General features: G+C 36.1%; 1 protein-coding gene across 2 annotated transcripts; it reads left to right on the forward strand.

Moving 5' to 3' along the window:
- Window positions 1-657: 657 nt before the first annotated feature.
- LOC113334249 (ubiquitin carboxyl-terminal hydrolase 6-like) lies at window positions 658-5,684 on the forward strand. 2 transcript variants are annotated; one of them, XM_026580590.1, is made up of 10 exons: window positions 658-1,016; window positions 1,923-2,382; window positions 2,457-2,574; window positions 3,968-4,027; window positions 4,121-4,188; window positions 4,316-4,366; window positions 4,460-4,565; window positions 4,796-4,839; window positions 5,188-5,268; window positions 5,476-5,684. In XM_026580590.1, exons 2-10 carry the CDS (start codon window positions 2,033-2,035, stop codon window positions 5,564-5,566), a joined length of 969 nt encoding a protein of 322 aa, XP_026436375.1. In that variant the 5' UTR covers window positions 658-1,016; window positions 1,923-2,032; the 3' UTR covers window positions 5,567-5,684. The 2 variants fall into 2 exon arrangements, 1 of the variants encoding a protein (XP_026436375.1); XR_003352691.1 differs by lacking the exon at window positions 5,476-5,684 and having other exon boundaries at window positions 4,796-5,020; window positions 5,188-5,261.
- The last annotated feature ends 10,143 nt before the right edge of the window (window positions 5,685-15,827 follow it).

The raw sequence follows: 15,827 nt of genomic DNA on the forward strand, positions 1-15,827 counted from the left end.
CTTCAGATGAGTTCGGTTACTTGTTCTTCATATAAAGTAACCAAACTGTTCAAAATCCAGTTCAAATCCGGATCATTTTGAAGATTAACAAATACTCTAGGAGAGGATGGAGATGAAGAATCAGATGAGTTTTCATCATTTGAATACTCAAAGTTAGTGAATTGGAAAACTTTTTTATTTTCCATGTTTTTCTCCTTCATCTTCTTTAACTCTACTCTCTCAATAATTCTACTCAACTAATAATAAACCAATCTTTTAATTTAATCTCACTTATTGTTTTTAACTAAATCATTCACTAATCATAACCTAAAATTAATTAAGAGGATAAATTAAGTATTAAATAAATAACTAGATATGGGGTGACCTAAAATTACTTCTAATGTCTTTACCCAAAACAAAACCATGGTCCAAAAAAAACGATGTTCCCCAAAAAATCGTTCTAAATAATGGTATTTGCACCTTGTTGGCCCATGAAATTACGAATTCCTTCGTTTCCCCATCCAAACACACAATTTTACCCTCAAATTAGCGGACCCGGAATTCTCCCAAACCCGGTGGATTCTTAGTTCTTACTGAAATAATAAAAATTATAAAGAAAATTCGGTCTAAACTTGAGCTAGAGGGTCCACTCCATTAGTTCATCTCCCTCCCTCTTTTTCCCTCCAGAATCCCAGATCTAACTTCCCCTTTTTTGTTTCCATGGAGGACGATCAAAAGCAATCCATTCCTAAATCAAGGCCCGAAGAAGAGAATAGGCAACATTTTTTGGATTATGAATTCGTACGTCCTAAAACCTCTTCGATTCTAACTCATGAAAAGGTCCATTTCTTCTACAAGCTTCACTCGTATCTTCTGAATGAAAATGTGAACGTAGAGAACGGGTTTCATTTTAATGAAGCTCAGCTGGAGAATTTCATATCTAAATTTTGGGGTACAGAGGTGAAGAAAAGGCCATAGTGGATGAACTTCAGTACTTTCGATGCTTTCACAGCAACACTAGTACACTACAAACATATGTAAGTAGTTGATTAGAATCAAATTTAGGTTAATTTTTGTTGATTATGAACGAATTTCATGTTAATTTTTGTTTTGTTGTTATTCTAGTTGCTGATTAGCCGTGAATTTCATGTGAAATCTTGTTTCGTTGTTGATTCTAGTTTTTGATTAGAATGAATTTCATGTTTCTGGTTTTGTTGTTGAATGTAGTTGCTGATTATGATTGAGTTTCTTTGTCGTACTGAAGAGACCACGAAAAATCACTTGTCACGTGGTTAGTGCTTAGTTAGAATTCAGAGAGAAGAATTGAGCGTCTTTGTAATTTGTTGCATCAAGTTTATCATTGTATTGAATCATTAGGAAAAAAGGTACAAATACAATTTATGAGCATATGATGTTGGTAGTGAGTGTAGCTGTGGAAGCTCTTAAAAAGCTAGACGCGGCTCCGTGTTCTTGTTTCAATAATTCCACAATCTTTTTCTGGTTTGGTTATTCCATTTTGATTCTCACTAGTTTTTTAAAGTATTCTTTCTACATTTTCCAAACACACGATTGTTATTTGCTTATAGCATGCAGCTGGTAACCTAGCAGGATAACAAATCTACTGCGAAGATGTTACTCGTGAATACACACAAGTTGCAGTTTATAACCCATAAAATACGGATTATAACAAATTAACATCTCATTGTAACTAGTATAAGGTGTTGTTATTAAATACCTTTAACATGGTAGTCGCAATAAACATGGCAAACCGCTTTGAAATGGATATTGACATGATTTATCTGGCGTACTTACCTCTCATCAGTTCTTTCCCATGTTTACGACCATTGTACCCCTGCTTGTCCTTAGAGAGTATGTTCTGCAGTTTGGTCTTGATGCTATAAGCTGTTGTCAATGATGTAAGAAAATTATCTTTTAATGTGCAGAATTTTGAGTATGATGACAGAACTGGTCATCTCAGCTGGAGACACAACTTGTTCACCAGAGATGACCCTACTTTCCAGATGATTGTACACAGTAAGAAGGGAGTGATGAAATGCCCCTTCCAAAAGCGGTTTCACCTCCAGCTGATGATGTTATTAAAGCTGTACATCTTCTCGAAAAAACTATTCAGACTATTCAATTAGGGGTGACAAGTATTACGCAAGAGCTTTCTCAGCAAGAAAAGGAATTGAGTAGCGCAAAAGAACAGTTAACGCAACTAAAGAAGCTCATTACAGGACAGAAGGTGGTTCCACATTTGGATAGATCGAAAAAGCCGACTAAAAACAGAGCATTTCAAGTTAGTGCTGATGCTGGTTTGGTTATTTTGGGAAAAACTTGTTATATGAATTCTACATTGCAATGCTTGAATGCTGTACCTGAATTGAAATTAGAGCTGAATAAGTAAGTATTTTTCATGCATTTGCATTTTTTTTTTAATCCCAAATAGTTGCTTTAATTTATTTACTTTCTGTTAGGTATCATGGTCGCAAGATGCCAAATAACTCTTCCCATCTTCTCACTGTGGCAACTCTCGATCTATTTGCTGAGTTATATCGCACAAAAGAACCTGTCCACCCGAGGAAGTTTTGGAAGGTGAGTTTTTATTGAGCTTTTTTCTTCATCATCATCTCTTATAGATTGGTATCAGATTGTGTATGATAAAAACTCAAAAGAAAAAAAAGAAGGGAAAAAAAACAAGGGTGAACTGAAAAACAATGGTGTGCTAGAGAAAAATGGAGCCAACCCAGGATATGAGTGAGCAATTCCCTACCTAGCCCCTATGCATACCATTTTATCTCTTTGTAAATTTAAAATGAGCTTGTTTTGCACTCATTCTCGCATGCTGGCATGGGCAAAGAAAACCTTATTTGCAAGCCTTTGACAGATTTATTGAAGAAAAATAGCTTGAGGTAGAGTCCTGAATCTGAGCTAGCTTTGAGCAGTTAAAGGAAATGGCGACAGCTACTCTGTTTTGGTTTTACCTCCTGACTTCTCCAAGGAATTAAAAGTTTAAACTGATGCTAGTGATAGTGAATTTGGGACAGGTCTGATGCAGAATTCCATTGCTTACTTTAGAAAGCACGTGATAACGCTTGCTTGAAATCCTATTTACGTTGTATGTGCAGCTATAAGCCGGTCATATGGGCCTCATGGTTGTCCCTTGCAGAATGGTGGCTCAACACTTCATATCACACCAGTCTAAACTGACTCAATTTCAAGCCTTATCTGGGTATGCACCACCCCAGGTTGGCCTTCATTCTTCTAGCATCATCAAAAACTCCACCTTTGAGGACTACATCCTACAGAGAGGAGTTATGACACATTGTATCAAGCAACAAGCTGATAAGAATTGGATCGAAAGGTCTTTTAATGTAGGTGATTGGGTCTGTTTACGTGTGCAATCTTACCGACAGACATCAATCCAGTTAAAAAGGAGCCTAAGGTTATCTCCAAAGTTCTACAGTCCTTAGTGTTGGACAAGATTGGAGCAGTTGCATATAAACTTCAGCTACCACCTACCTCGAACATTCGCCGAGTTTTCCATGTTTCATAATTGAAGAAGAAGGTGGGAAAGGGATCACTGCCACAACAAAGAGGGATTGTTGTACACTCTCGTGGCCATGGTCACATGCTGCTGAAGGGAGGGTGCTGCTTTCATCAAGGCAAAATTTCCTAGATTAATCCTTGAAGGCAAGGGTCAGGCTTAGGAGAGGGCATTGTCATGTCCCTTGTAGTACTTAGGAGAGGCATTCATCAAGATACATCTGTAGTGTAGATCACTACAGATCCACTTTTATTTGTCAGCATCAGTGAAAGTTTGAGTTTTTTTTTGCCAGAATTTATGTTTTCTGTTAGGTCAGATTAGTTTATACATGATTTTTCCTCTACGAATATCAATAGCTACTATCCATGATTTGCTCAGAAAACCTACATGTATGTGCAAGTTTTATGAATTTATCACATCTTGGGTTTCTCATTGTTGCAGGAATTTCGAAATAAGTATCCAGAATATGACAAGAAGCAGAATGGTTCCTTCATGGAACAGGTATTCTGTTTTTCTTGTGAAGTTCTGACAAGTTTCGTTGATGTAAATTTGTTATTTGCTTATCAACTGATGTGGTCTATTATATAATAATAGGATGCTGTTGAATTTTGGATGAAAATCATGGAAACTCTTTCAGATTCTCTTGGAAACCCAAATAACAGGTATTTCAGTTTTTCTTTTGTTTTTTTTTTTCTGTGGGATTTTATTTCATTAATGTTTTAGAGCAGTTCTGTTTATTTATTCATACGATTTGTCTAATTTTAAGCTTTCATTGGTACTCACTTGTAGTGAACATCCTGAAGCTCTGAAGAGACTCTTTGGAATTGTTTTATTGAGCAGGTACTTTCTCGTATTTACCATGTTATGCTTAATTTTTGTCCCTCTTGCTTCTGCATTATGTCCAGAAGGTATTCATAGAACGTTGTTTGCTAGCTTGCATCATGAATCTGGGGAGAAAAACTCAGATAGAGAGTTTTCGTACATGCTTGACTGCGATATCTCGCCTAAAGTGAAACATCTGCTCGGGGGATTAAAGCATGTAAGTGCGTCGTTACATGAATTTTATGCCTCAACTCTTTCCTATTCGCGTTTATTTCTAGACCTTAATTCACATATTTTGTTTCTCTAGTTGTGTCATGTATAGAATTTTTCTGAACATTTAAAGTTAGAAGCACAACTTCTTTCTTGACCGAATTGGATGTATTTGTCAGTCAATTCAAAGTCATGGTCTCATCAGCTATTAATTGTCTGACATTTTGGTTCCTGCAGGGTCTGAAACATCTAAAAGACTCAGTCATTGATGAATTACCAAGGCAAGGATTGCATTTTTTAACTGAGATTGGAAAAATCTTGTCTTCCATCATTTCCTTGTGCTGTAACTATTGCTACAAGCTAGAATAAAGTAGTATGTACTCTCTGTCCAAGTATCTAACTGTCCAGTTTTGTCGGTTTTACCGAGATGAGAAATCAGAGAAGGATAAGAAGACTTTGCGGGTAATCTTATATTTGATTTTCGTGAACGCAAACTGTGTTTTGTTTATGGTAATAGTAAATAGATTTGATCCTAGTATGACTATTGTGAAGCTGATTTCTTTGCAGTCTATAACCGTTTATTGCCCTCATACTCTTCAAACTATCTTATGATTTATTTTTCTATTCAGAAAGTGGAATACCCACTGGAGTTGGATGTTTATGATCTGTGCTCACCCGAACTTCGAAAAAAACTGGAAGCTCGGCGCAAGGTACACATAAACACCATAAGATAGCTTATAAAAGCTGTTGTTGCTTCTTACGACGAACGTTTTCTGTTTGTTCCTTTTGCTTTTGTAGCTTTAAGAGACATCTTCTCATTGATCGTATCATTGCTCGTCCATTTTGATAGGCTTCCTACTGATGTTTATGTAGTCGTTAACCACATTTTTGTTTTATATTCATATTCTTTTCTATAGCTTTTTGATGAAGGAAAGAAAAATGGTTCAAGAATTTTGGACAAAAACCTCAAAGAGACTGAAGTCAGGGTGCTCGACTCAGAGGTATTGAGTCATATCCTTGAGCAGTTAAATATAGCATGCCGTGATCCCAAAATTCGTTTTGCAAGCATACAGAGCGCAGTAACAAGGGTCATATTTTTGCAAGTAGCTGAACGGGGTATCACGAAGAAAAGAACTCAGCAAGGTAAATTAGGAAAAACACCCCACTGTAGGTAACGAATGTGCATTCTTCTGGATTTTCATTTGAAGTGCTGACTTTGAAGGACCATTTCAGGTTCTACTTCTGATGGTCTGATAACCGGTATATATGACTTAGTCTCTGTCTTAACACATAAGGGAGATTCAGGTTCTACGGGTCATTATTATGCTGCTGTCAAGCAAAGGAATGGTGAGTAAGAATCCATCACCTCATTTAAACTTAGAGCACCAGTGAATGAGTTCATTTGAACATTAGATTATATTGTGTTTATGCAGGCAAATGGATTCTATTTGATGATCACATTTCAACTGCCATGCATCAAGGGGATGTCACAAAGTTTTGTGGAGGAGTAAGAATGAATGAAACAGCATATGTTTGTATGTACAAATCTCGTGTTACTCCTAACCAAGGCGATTGAGGCATCTTTCAACTGAAAACAGTCTGTACATACATTTTGAGGTATCATATGGTGGTAGGAGTTATTCTAACGCGGCTATCTTCAGATGCCTACATAGAAGACACGAAGTTATAGTTATCTACAAACTTAACAAACATATCAACTGAAGAACACAAGAAAATCTTGTCAGTTGTCGTTACGAAGTACATAGTTATCAGCATAGGATCAATTTGTACATAGTATATAGTTACATAGATGATGTTCTATAGGCAAGATATGATAAGGATACTTGTTGCTGAATGCTTACTACTTGCTATCAATAACAATTCTGCAATTGTACGGGAAATTCAGCAGATTGCAGACTAACGTTTTTTTAAGTATTTCGGTGAACATTCAAACTTAAACATTACAGATACTGATAGCGAACATGATTCCAGCTCTGATCAAAACAAAAAAAAACATGATTCCAGCTCCAAAAATAAATCAGGCAGTCTTTCCTTGCGCTTTGGACTGGTACTAAAATTCTTTTTGCCTTTCCACCAGAAGTTGTAGTTTCCGAACTTGCACTTCAAGATGCACTGTCGTGCCAAGTTCTCCAAACAAAATGAATAAAATCGGAGTATCTGAATTTTCTAGTGTTGTTTACTTTTTTTTTTCAGCACAACATCAAGCTAGAGTAAGTTGTTGTTTCATTTTGGCAAACTTAAAAAAACTTTGAGCGCCATCGTCCCGGTGCAACCACGCCAGCTAACTTGGCCCCACTGCCAATACCAGCCGCCATCCCAAAAATGTAATATGAGCTAATTGGTAGACTATGCTGATCTTAGCAAGTGCCCAGTAGCGCCCAACCAAGATGTAGGATTCCAAAAGTGATGCTAGAAAGATGTGATATCGTTTTCATCCCGTAAGAGCAACTGCAGTGGTGCGATCAAAACCAAAGATCAAAGATCAAAAAAAAGATCAAAATTTGGGTTTAGTCCGTGTTGTGACGCAACGGTACATGATTAAAATTTCGTCAGGCGGACTTTAAAAGTCCGCCCCATTTTTTTTTTGTAAAATTTCATCAGGCGTACTTTAAAAGTCCGCCCCATTTTTTGTAAATTTCATCAGGCGGACTTTAAAAGTCCGCCCCATTAAAATTTCATCAGGCGGACTTTAAAAGTCCGCCCCATTCTTTATAACTTTCATCAGGCGGACTTTAAAAGTCCGCCTCATTCTTTTTTTTTTATTTAATTAAAATTTCATCGGGCGTAATTTAAATCTCCGCCCGTTAACAAGCGTACTTTAAATTTACGCCCAGCAACAAGCGTACTTTAAATTTACGCCCGACTATATTAGAATTTGGGATTTGGTCGCGACCATATTTGGTCTGGAATTTGATCTTTGGTTGGGATTTGATCTTTACTCCGTCCCACTGTGTTACGATCTCATCCCAAATTTTTGGTTATACTCGCCCACTGTGGATGCTCTAAGAGAGTAGACCAAGTTGTGCATGGAAAGCCAGGTACCACTCGCTAACTATAATTCTAGAACAACACATGGGTGAATTGAATGATCAAGGTCTTGGAAGAATGACAATAAAAGATGAAAAATCCGGCCTTTAGAATGTTTTTCGGGGTTCGGATTTTCCACCATCCCCAAAGCCTTCTTAGCTATCATAATTCATAGCGTGATTTTGCACTTCGATTTTCTGAATTTGCAAATACCATCATCCCACTCCAAACGAATGAAGCTTATTCACATTTGTATTAATTGCGTCGCACCCACCAAAATTTTGCAAAGGTGTGAATCAAATTTCCTACACAAAGTTGTCGGGGATAGCAAAAGCCACCATTTGAAGAACAGTCGTAAACAAATTCATACGTGATATCAATAAAATAAATTTGTAAAATAATCATTTTAGGCAAAGGCAGACAATTTCTTTCTTGATGTGAAGGCCGAAGGCACACCAAGACCACGTAAATGAGTCACAATCACTTGCATTTTGGCTAATTGTTATTATATCATAGCACACATAAGTGAACAAGCTTATTAAACTCTCCCAAGAATAGGGAGAAAACAATGATATATGAATGATTTTCCATATGCAAGCCTCAGCCGCAACCACCAAAGTCACACTTGTAGTTCATCAAACCTGCAGTCTCCGTGGAGATTAAAGAAAATCAATACCATATAGTATCTTTCACCAAAGTGAAAAAGCATGAACTAGTGAACCCTTAGTGACCTTTAGGTCCTAATCCAGTAATACCAAAACCATCAAAACGAAAATCACATAAAAAGCGCAGGAAATACCATTTTAGGCAGAGGTGTCCATGAGGTCTTGAACCTTTGCTTAGTGAGATATTACCGGAATTACTTGCTAGAGACAGTGAACTATGTCTTGAACTGCTAGCATTTGATGTAATTCGTGATAACAACCACGGGTGATATCTCCAAGATTGCTGCCAAGCTCGTGCCGTTTTGTCCAATTTGGCCCTGGACATATCATGTTTCTCAGAATGCTCTAGAGAATCAAAGCTCATATTCTCATAGGAAGCGGCCCACTTCCTCATTCAGATAGGTGAGTTTCCATAAAGAGTGTTACTGCTACACCCCACTTCAATATTAAATTGAAACTATAGAACCCATTAAGACTTCTTAAAAGTCATCCTTCACATGCAGTCACACTATCACGTCTACACCATAGGGAAGGGACAGAGAATAAAATTCTCTGATAGTGTTTAGCTTTACCCACCACAAATTAGTTGTCTCATTTGAAACCTTGATCTTGGGATCTCCAGTCAGCAAGGTTGAGTATCCTTCATGGCAAGTTTAATTTATGAGCTTAAGCCCCTTCCCCCTCGATGCATTTCTAACTATCTCTTGGGATAAACCTTTCGTCAAAGATTGCGCGATATTCTCCTTGGACTTTATCCAATCAATGGAAATAACGCCGATTGATATTAGTTATTTTCAGCTTTAGCTATTATATCTTGGCTAACACAATGTATAGATATAGCTGGCACAGGCCTATGCCAGAGAGGAATGTCTTCTAAAAAGCATCTTAGACACTCAGCCCCCTCTCGTGCTTTATCTATCGCAATACTCTCAGATTCCATAATGAATTGAGCAATATACGTATGTTTGGAAATCTTCCAAAAACAAACCTTCCTGCTAGAGTGAAAACATATCCACTCGAAGACTTAAGACTCCTCTGAGTCAACTATCCAGTTTGCATCACAAAGTCCCTCAAGGACAGCAAGATACACTTCATAAACCAAACAAAAGGTAATAGAGTATTTTAGGTACCGTAATACTCTACTAAGTGCTCCCCATTCTCTTGCTCTGGAGAACAAGTATATCTACTTAACTTACTCACACTATAGGCAATGTCTGGACACTTATAGTTCATTAAATTCATTAGACATCCTATAACTCTTGAGTATTCAAGTTAAGATACTCCACTATCCTTAATTTTCTTGAGTCTACAAGAATAATCGTACGGAGTACAAGCAGGCTTACAATCACACTGATTGTATCTCTTAAGCACAAAATTCAACATAATGAGAACGACTAAGACTATAAATGCTAGATTATCTTCTAATCCTCATCCCCAAGATTACATCAAAAGGGCCTAAGTCTTTCAAGTCAACATTCTCATTCAGTGCATTTTTTTAGTGGAATTAATCACATCTATGTTTGTATCAAGTATAAGCATATCATCAACATACAAGCATACAATCACACAGGCATCCTTAACAAGTTACTTGTAAATACACTTGTAAGATTCATTAACTTAAATCCACTACACATTATCAGATGATAAAATTTTCCATGTCATTGTTTACGTGCTTATTTGAAAACCATACAAAGATTCGTTCAATTTACAAACTTTATCTTCATAACCTTTCACTACAAAGTCTTTAGGTTGGTCTATGTAAATTTCTTTATCTAATTCACGGTTTTATAAAAGTCGTCTTAACATCCATCTGATGTATCTCCAAGTTGTTTATAGCAGCAATATCAATTAGCATCTCAACAAAAGTAATTCTCGTCACAAGTGAATAAGAATCAAGGAAATGTACACCTTGTTTTAGATTATAGCCTTTAGCTACCAACTTAGCTTAATATTTTTCCACAGTTCCACCTACCTATCGTTTTCTCTTAAAGACTCATTTACATCCCATGGTCTTACTCCCTGGAGGTAAACTAGCAAGCTCCCAAGTCTGGTTCTGACGGACTGAGTCCATTTCACTAAATGAAGCTTCTTACAAGAATGGGTTTTCAGTAGATATCAAGACTTCTTTACAAGTCTGGGGTTCAGACTAAGCTTGGCATGTTATGAAGTCTGTTTCATAAGAAGTCTCAAGTCTAATTGTTTTACTTCTCTTAGGCTCAACATCAACTTCATCTTCCTTTCAAATAATTTCTGACTATTTGAAAATAAATCTGGGGGATCAACAACACATCTCTAATGAGGTACAGGTTTAGAATAAACATGTTTAAAGAACTCAGCATCCCTAAATTCCGTAATAATATTCACACCAAAGTCAGAAAAAATCAGAACACACAACCAAAAAACTATGTGTAGAAGTATACTCAGCATACCCTATATGAAGACACAATCAACATTTTTGGTTTCAATCTAACTCTTTTAGGAAGAGGAATGACAACTTTAGTCAAACACCCCCACACTTTGACACACTCATAAGAAGGTCATATACCTTTCCATAAATCATATGGAGTTTCATCTGATCCTTAAAAGGGTACTTTATTCAGGATAAACTAGTTAAGAGGACTTCCTCCTCCCACAAGACCGCAGGTAATCCTGAACTAATCAACATGGTAATTATGATCTCCTTAAGGATACAATTAATATGTCCAAGGCTTCTAATTGGTTATCAACTTCAAGTTTATACATCTTAAGGCTTCTAAGGCATCATCCTTATCCCTAAGCAATTATACAAGATAGTACCTCGTACAATCATCTACGGAAGTTATAAACCATCTTTTACCATAGTGGTTTTGGGTTGAAATCATGTCAATTAGGCCTAACTGAATTAACTCTAAGGGATTAGAATTACTATGAACATTTGTGCTAAAAGATTTTATAGCATATTCATTTCACTTTTGTGTTCAAGATCCAAACTAAATTTGGGTACGAAGCCTATGCTAGGCAATTTATACATTGACTTATAATTTTACGGTTCCAAGTCTACCATGCAAAACATTCAAAGACACACAAAAGAAAGCACAAGAATCAACTATGTTCACTTCATCAGATTTTCCTTCAAACTTATATAGACCCTAAGTCCTATAACTTATCGAGAATCAATACCCTTAGTTATAACAAGTTTTCCACATTTAATTAAGATCTTCAATCTTTTACCATCTTCAAGAGAACAAGATACAATATTATTTCATATGCTCGGAACATGAAAACTTCATTCAGTGTTAGAATATTACAGATATGAACTTATGCTCGACCTCTGTCGCAGATGAGTTAATCATAAAGAGTTTCTCGACATCCCCTATCCTCTAATAGGAGGTGAACAGGTATTTGTTTCAACAAACATTCTTGGTGGCTCCAGAGTCCACCTAATGGTCTCTCACATTGGTTATTAAAATAACTTCTGACATCATGCCACCGAACTCGTTCTAGTTTGTTTCAACTAAATTAGCATTAACTTTCTACTTATTAAGGTTTTTATGTTGTCTATGATTTACTGCCGTGTGGCCAGGAATTTTACAAACATAACAATCACCCTTAATTAAAGTAATGACGGATTCAGTTTTATGAAACATACCTTTCTTATGAAGACTACGCTTAGAATTGTGTTTGATGTGCTTGTCTTTGTCATCTTTGGAAGATTTATGTTCATCCACATGCGCCTGGTAGCCATGTCCCTTTTTAATTTCATGTCACAATCTTCGTTTATACTCTGACCACAAACACGATAATTTCCCAATCACCTAATACACCACATCTCACAAACCTTAGTTCCGAAACGGAAGATAAAATATGAGTTTTGAAGATAATATCTAGATTTACAAACTTCGTTTGAACCACCATATCAAAAAACTCATGATTACCCCATAAAAAATACTTTAGTTAACAACAAAAGTTTGCCCGTCAGAATTTTTCAGGAACATTTGTCTGTTTTGTAAAATATAAAAAAAATACTTTTACAACTCCAAAAAATCTGAAATTTACGTGGGTAACTATCAGGATGTCTACTACGTTGTGTCAAAAGGGTTCATCGAAATTCCGTCTAGGTTAAGAGATAATCTCGAAACTCTACAGCTGACCAAAAAAATTGTTTTTGTTTTTCACTCCACAATTAACATCCATGATTCACAAACCAACCAACCGTTTTCGATTATTACAAATTATAATGTCTTAAGATTGTTGGGTGCAATAATCAAAAATAAGGAAAAATCAAATAAGCAAAAGTTATTGATACTTAGCTCCTTTATAATGGAAGTGATCGATTTGATGAAACGAATGAGCTCCCCATATCTCCGCAACAACAACAAGGCAAAACTTTGGAAAAACAGAGTGAGTCACATGTTCAACACGTTGCCCTTAAGACATTAGCGCCCGGCTACACTCAAGAGTGATGCTATAGCCCTCACAGGACGGATATCTCCAGGATAAAACACCCTAATACACCTACTACTAGCATATGTAGTAAATGCTCAACTTGAGTTTGGCAACTCCGAAAAAACCATAAAGGAAAATCTCGAACGCTTGAGAAAACAATATAAAATATATTTTTTTTCCCTTGGGGGTCCCTATAAATATAGAGCAACCCCTTTCTCATAGATTTTACAAAAATAGTGAATTTGTTTATATAATTGACAAATACAACTTAAGAAGAAAAACTCCCCGATGTGGGACTAAAAGGTTTATATAGTTTCTTAAAACTACTAAAAATTGGAAACTTCACGATGTAGGACTAAAAAGTTTCATTCACAAAATAAAACAATAAATTATAATTTTTTATTAAAACTTTAAAAGAATATTTTTTTATTAATCGTTTTCCAACAATCCATCCACCAAGTCTCGTATCAATTTCGTATTGATCCACTTGCCTTCAGTTGATAACTTACCTGACAGTTGTGAAGCAACTGTTCATTTGGAAGGTTAAGAACAAACCAAGTATCTTAAGAAAGCGGATGATGAATTACAAACCCCAGTCGAAATGGTTCTGAACCGGATCAAACCAGGTTTAGTAATGTTCGATCTTATCAACTGCTGGATGCCTGATGTAGGAGCTAAACTCGATATTCCAAAGGCCTTTTTCAGTGTGTATTCCACCATAATGCTTGCATTTTCTGGACCGCCATCCGAATACAGCCGTTATGTACACTACGGGAAAAATCATCATTGACGACACAAGATAAGAGTTGCAGTACCCCTACGACAACTCCATTTCATGCATTGTGGAACGGGGGTATTGTAGAAAGTCCAAGTTTTTCTACAATGGATGACAAGTGTTGTAAAGAGTGATGTGATTCATGGTTCAACAATAGTTTGCCAATATTGTGATTCTCTTCCAATTTTTTTGATAACCTAACACAACTCTTGCTTGTATTGTAGAACAATTGTGGACAACATAAGTTGCATATCGTAGAAACATATGCAACAACAATTACCAGTATTATGAATAATATTTGCACAACACCTGTATGAATTGTAGAACTATCTTGGACAACAAAGATCTTATGTTGTAAAGTAACTGTTTCACTATATCTAGTTTATGTAGTTGAAAACCTTTTCACGATGTCTATTAGTATTGTGAATACTCTTCTCACTACACTTCCTTGAGTTGTATAACTATTCTGAACAACACCTGCTGATGTTGCATGATTTCATTTTACAATGATTATGGTATGAAGTAGAAATGGTTAACACAACACTTACTAGTATTGTGAATATTACAGTCAGTACACTTGTTAGCATTGTAGAACATTTGTTTTACAATTATTGTCATGGGTAGCAGAAATTGTTAACACAACACTTATTAGTATTGTGAATGTTACAATTAGTACACTTGATAGCATTGTAGAAGTACCTTGATACAACTATACTATGTGTAGTAGGACTATCTTTTACAATACTTGTGAATAAGATCAAACCCATATTTCAGAATATATATTTCACTTTTGTCACTACTATTTGTGAAATGTAAAGAAACAACTAGATTAAACTGAAATGTAAATAAACAATTGGATTAAACTGAAAGATTCATTCAAATTAAACCAAACCCAGAGTTAAAGCATTCACATACCAATGTGATATACACAAAACATACAAAAAAGTGGCAGTGATATGTTTGTTACCAAAAGTTAAGTCTCCAAAAAGATCACAGAAGATTAAGAAGTCTATTGGTAGATTATTCTATCTTTGGGCCATGTGATAAAATTTGAAACAGCATCATGAACAGTTCTGACTTCTGAAGTAGCTTTGTAGACAAGAGCATCATCCACATAAGAAACCTTCACACACACAGTGTAGGCTCCAAGACCGATTGGTTTTCCATGTATCTGCTTACTTGGATCTGTTTCAGCAATTTCAGCCTCTGCAACCACCTCGTCCTCCTTGTACCAGCTTAACAACTTGCTGCCAAATAAATGTATCAATACATGAGTCATCAAGAATAGCATAACAACATGGTATTATCTCAGAATATTTCTAAGATAAAACTTTGTAGAGAACTTCAAACAATTATATTTTTAACGATGCAATAGCTTTCACATGGTGAATATCAAGACTGTAGAACATACCAATTTCACCTCCAATCGGGCGTAACCTTCTCGACTTATGGTATGTGGGGTGGTGTGTTTTGAACGATTTTCTTGCATTTTCATTCTTCTGACCTGAATAGAAAAGTAAAAAAATCATTTGACAGACTTTAAAGTTTTTAATACAAATATATAGGCATTCTATATAATAGAAATTACTTACTCTGAATTCAATAGAGTCTACATGTTTCACAAACTCTTCCCACTCCCTAACTGTCATGGTCCTGGGCATTAACTTCTCCAGCCGTTTCTTTTGTTCTTCCCCTTGTAGCCGATCCAAAGCGTCGAGTACCAAACCAGCTTTCCTTGACCTTGCTTCTCTAAGATAAGTTCCCATCTTGCTGAAATAATAGTCTTTGTAATACTCAGGCACAATGAATCGGTTCTACAAATAAATTTAAATAATTGAATTAGAATACGCTATGAATTAAATAATTGTTGACTATGACTTAAATAATTATTGACGAATGAAAAGAGTTAAAGAGTTATCAATTGCGAACCGAGACTATCTTCCATATGTTTTCTTTGGCTTCATAAGGGACAAGTCTCCAATCCTTGTACGTTAATGGAAGTTTCCGAACAAGCACCCCTAGCACACTGGCAAGTTGCACAGATGGATCACCAATCGGTTGTTCATTAGAGTTGAAGGAAATTGTTCTTTTCGGATCAGCAGAATCTAACTTCAGTGCATACATCTGGGTTGGACCACGTGGAACATATTTTCTTTTCTTAGCTTCTTTTCCTTCTTCACCTTCCTCATTATCATCATTACCATTATCATTTTCTTCTTCAAATTCAGGCTCATCACCATTACCATTATCGTTCTCTTCTTCCACATCAGGCTCCACATGATCAGAGTTATCCTCTTCCACAGCTTCCTCCTCCTCTTCCTCTTCTTCTTCATCTTGAAAATCTGCGAGAGTGTCG

Source organism: Papaver somniferum, unplaced genomic scaffold (assembly GCF_003573695.1).
Source record: "Papaver somniferum cultivar HN1 unplaced genomic scaffold, ASM357369v1 unplaced-scaffold_135, whole genome shotgun sequence".
Lineage (NCBI taxonomy): Eukaryota > Viridiplantae > Streptophyta > Magnoliopsida > Ranunculales > Papaveraceae > Papaver > Papaver somniferum.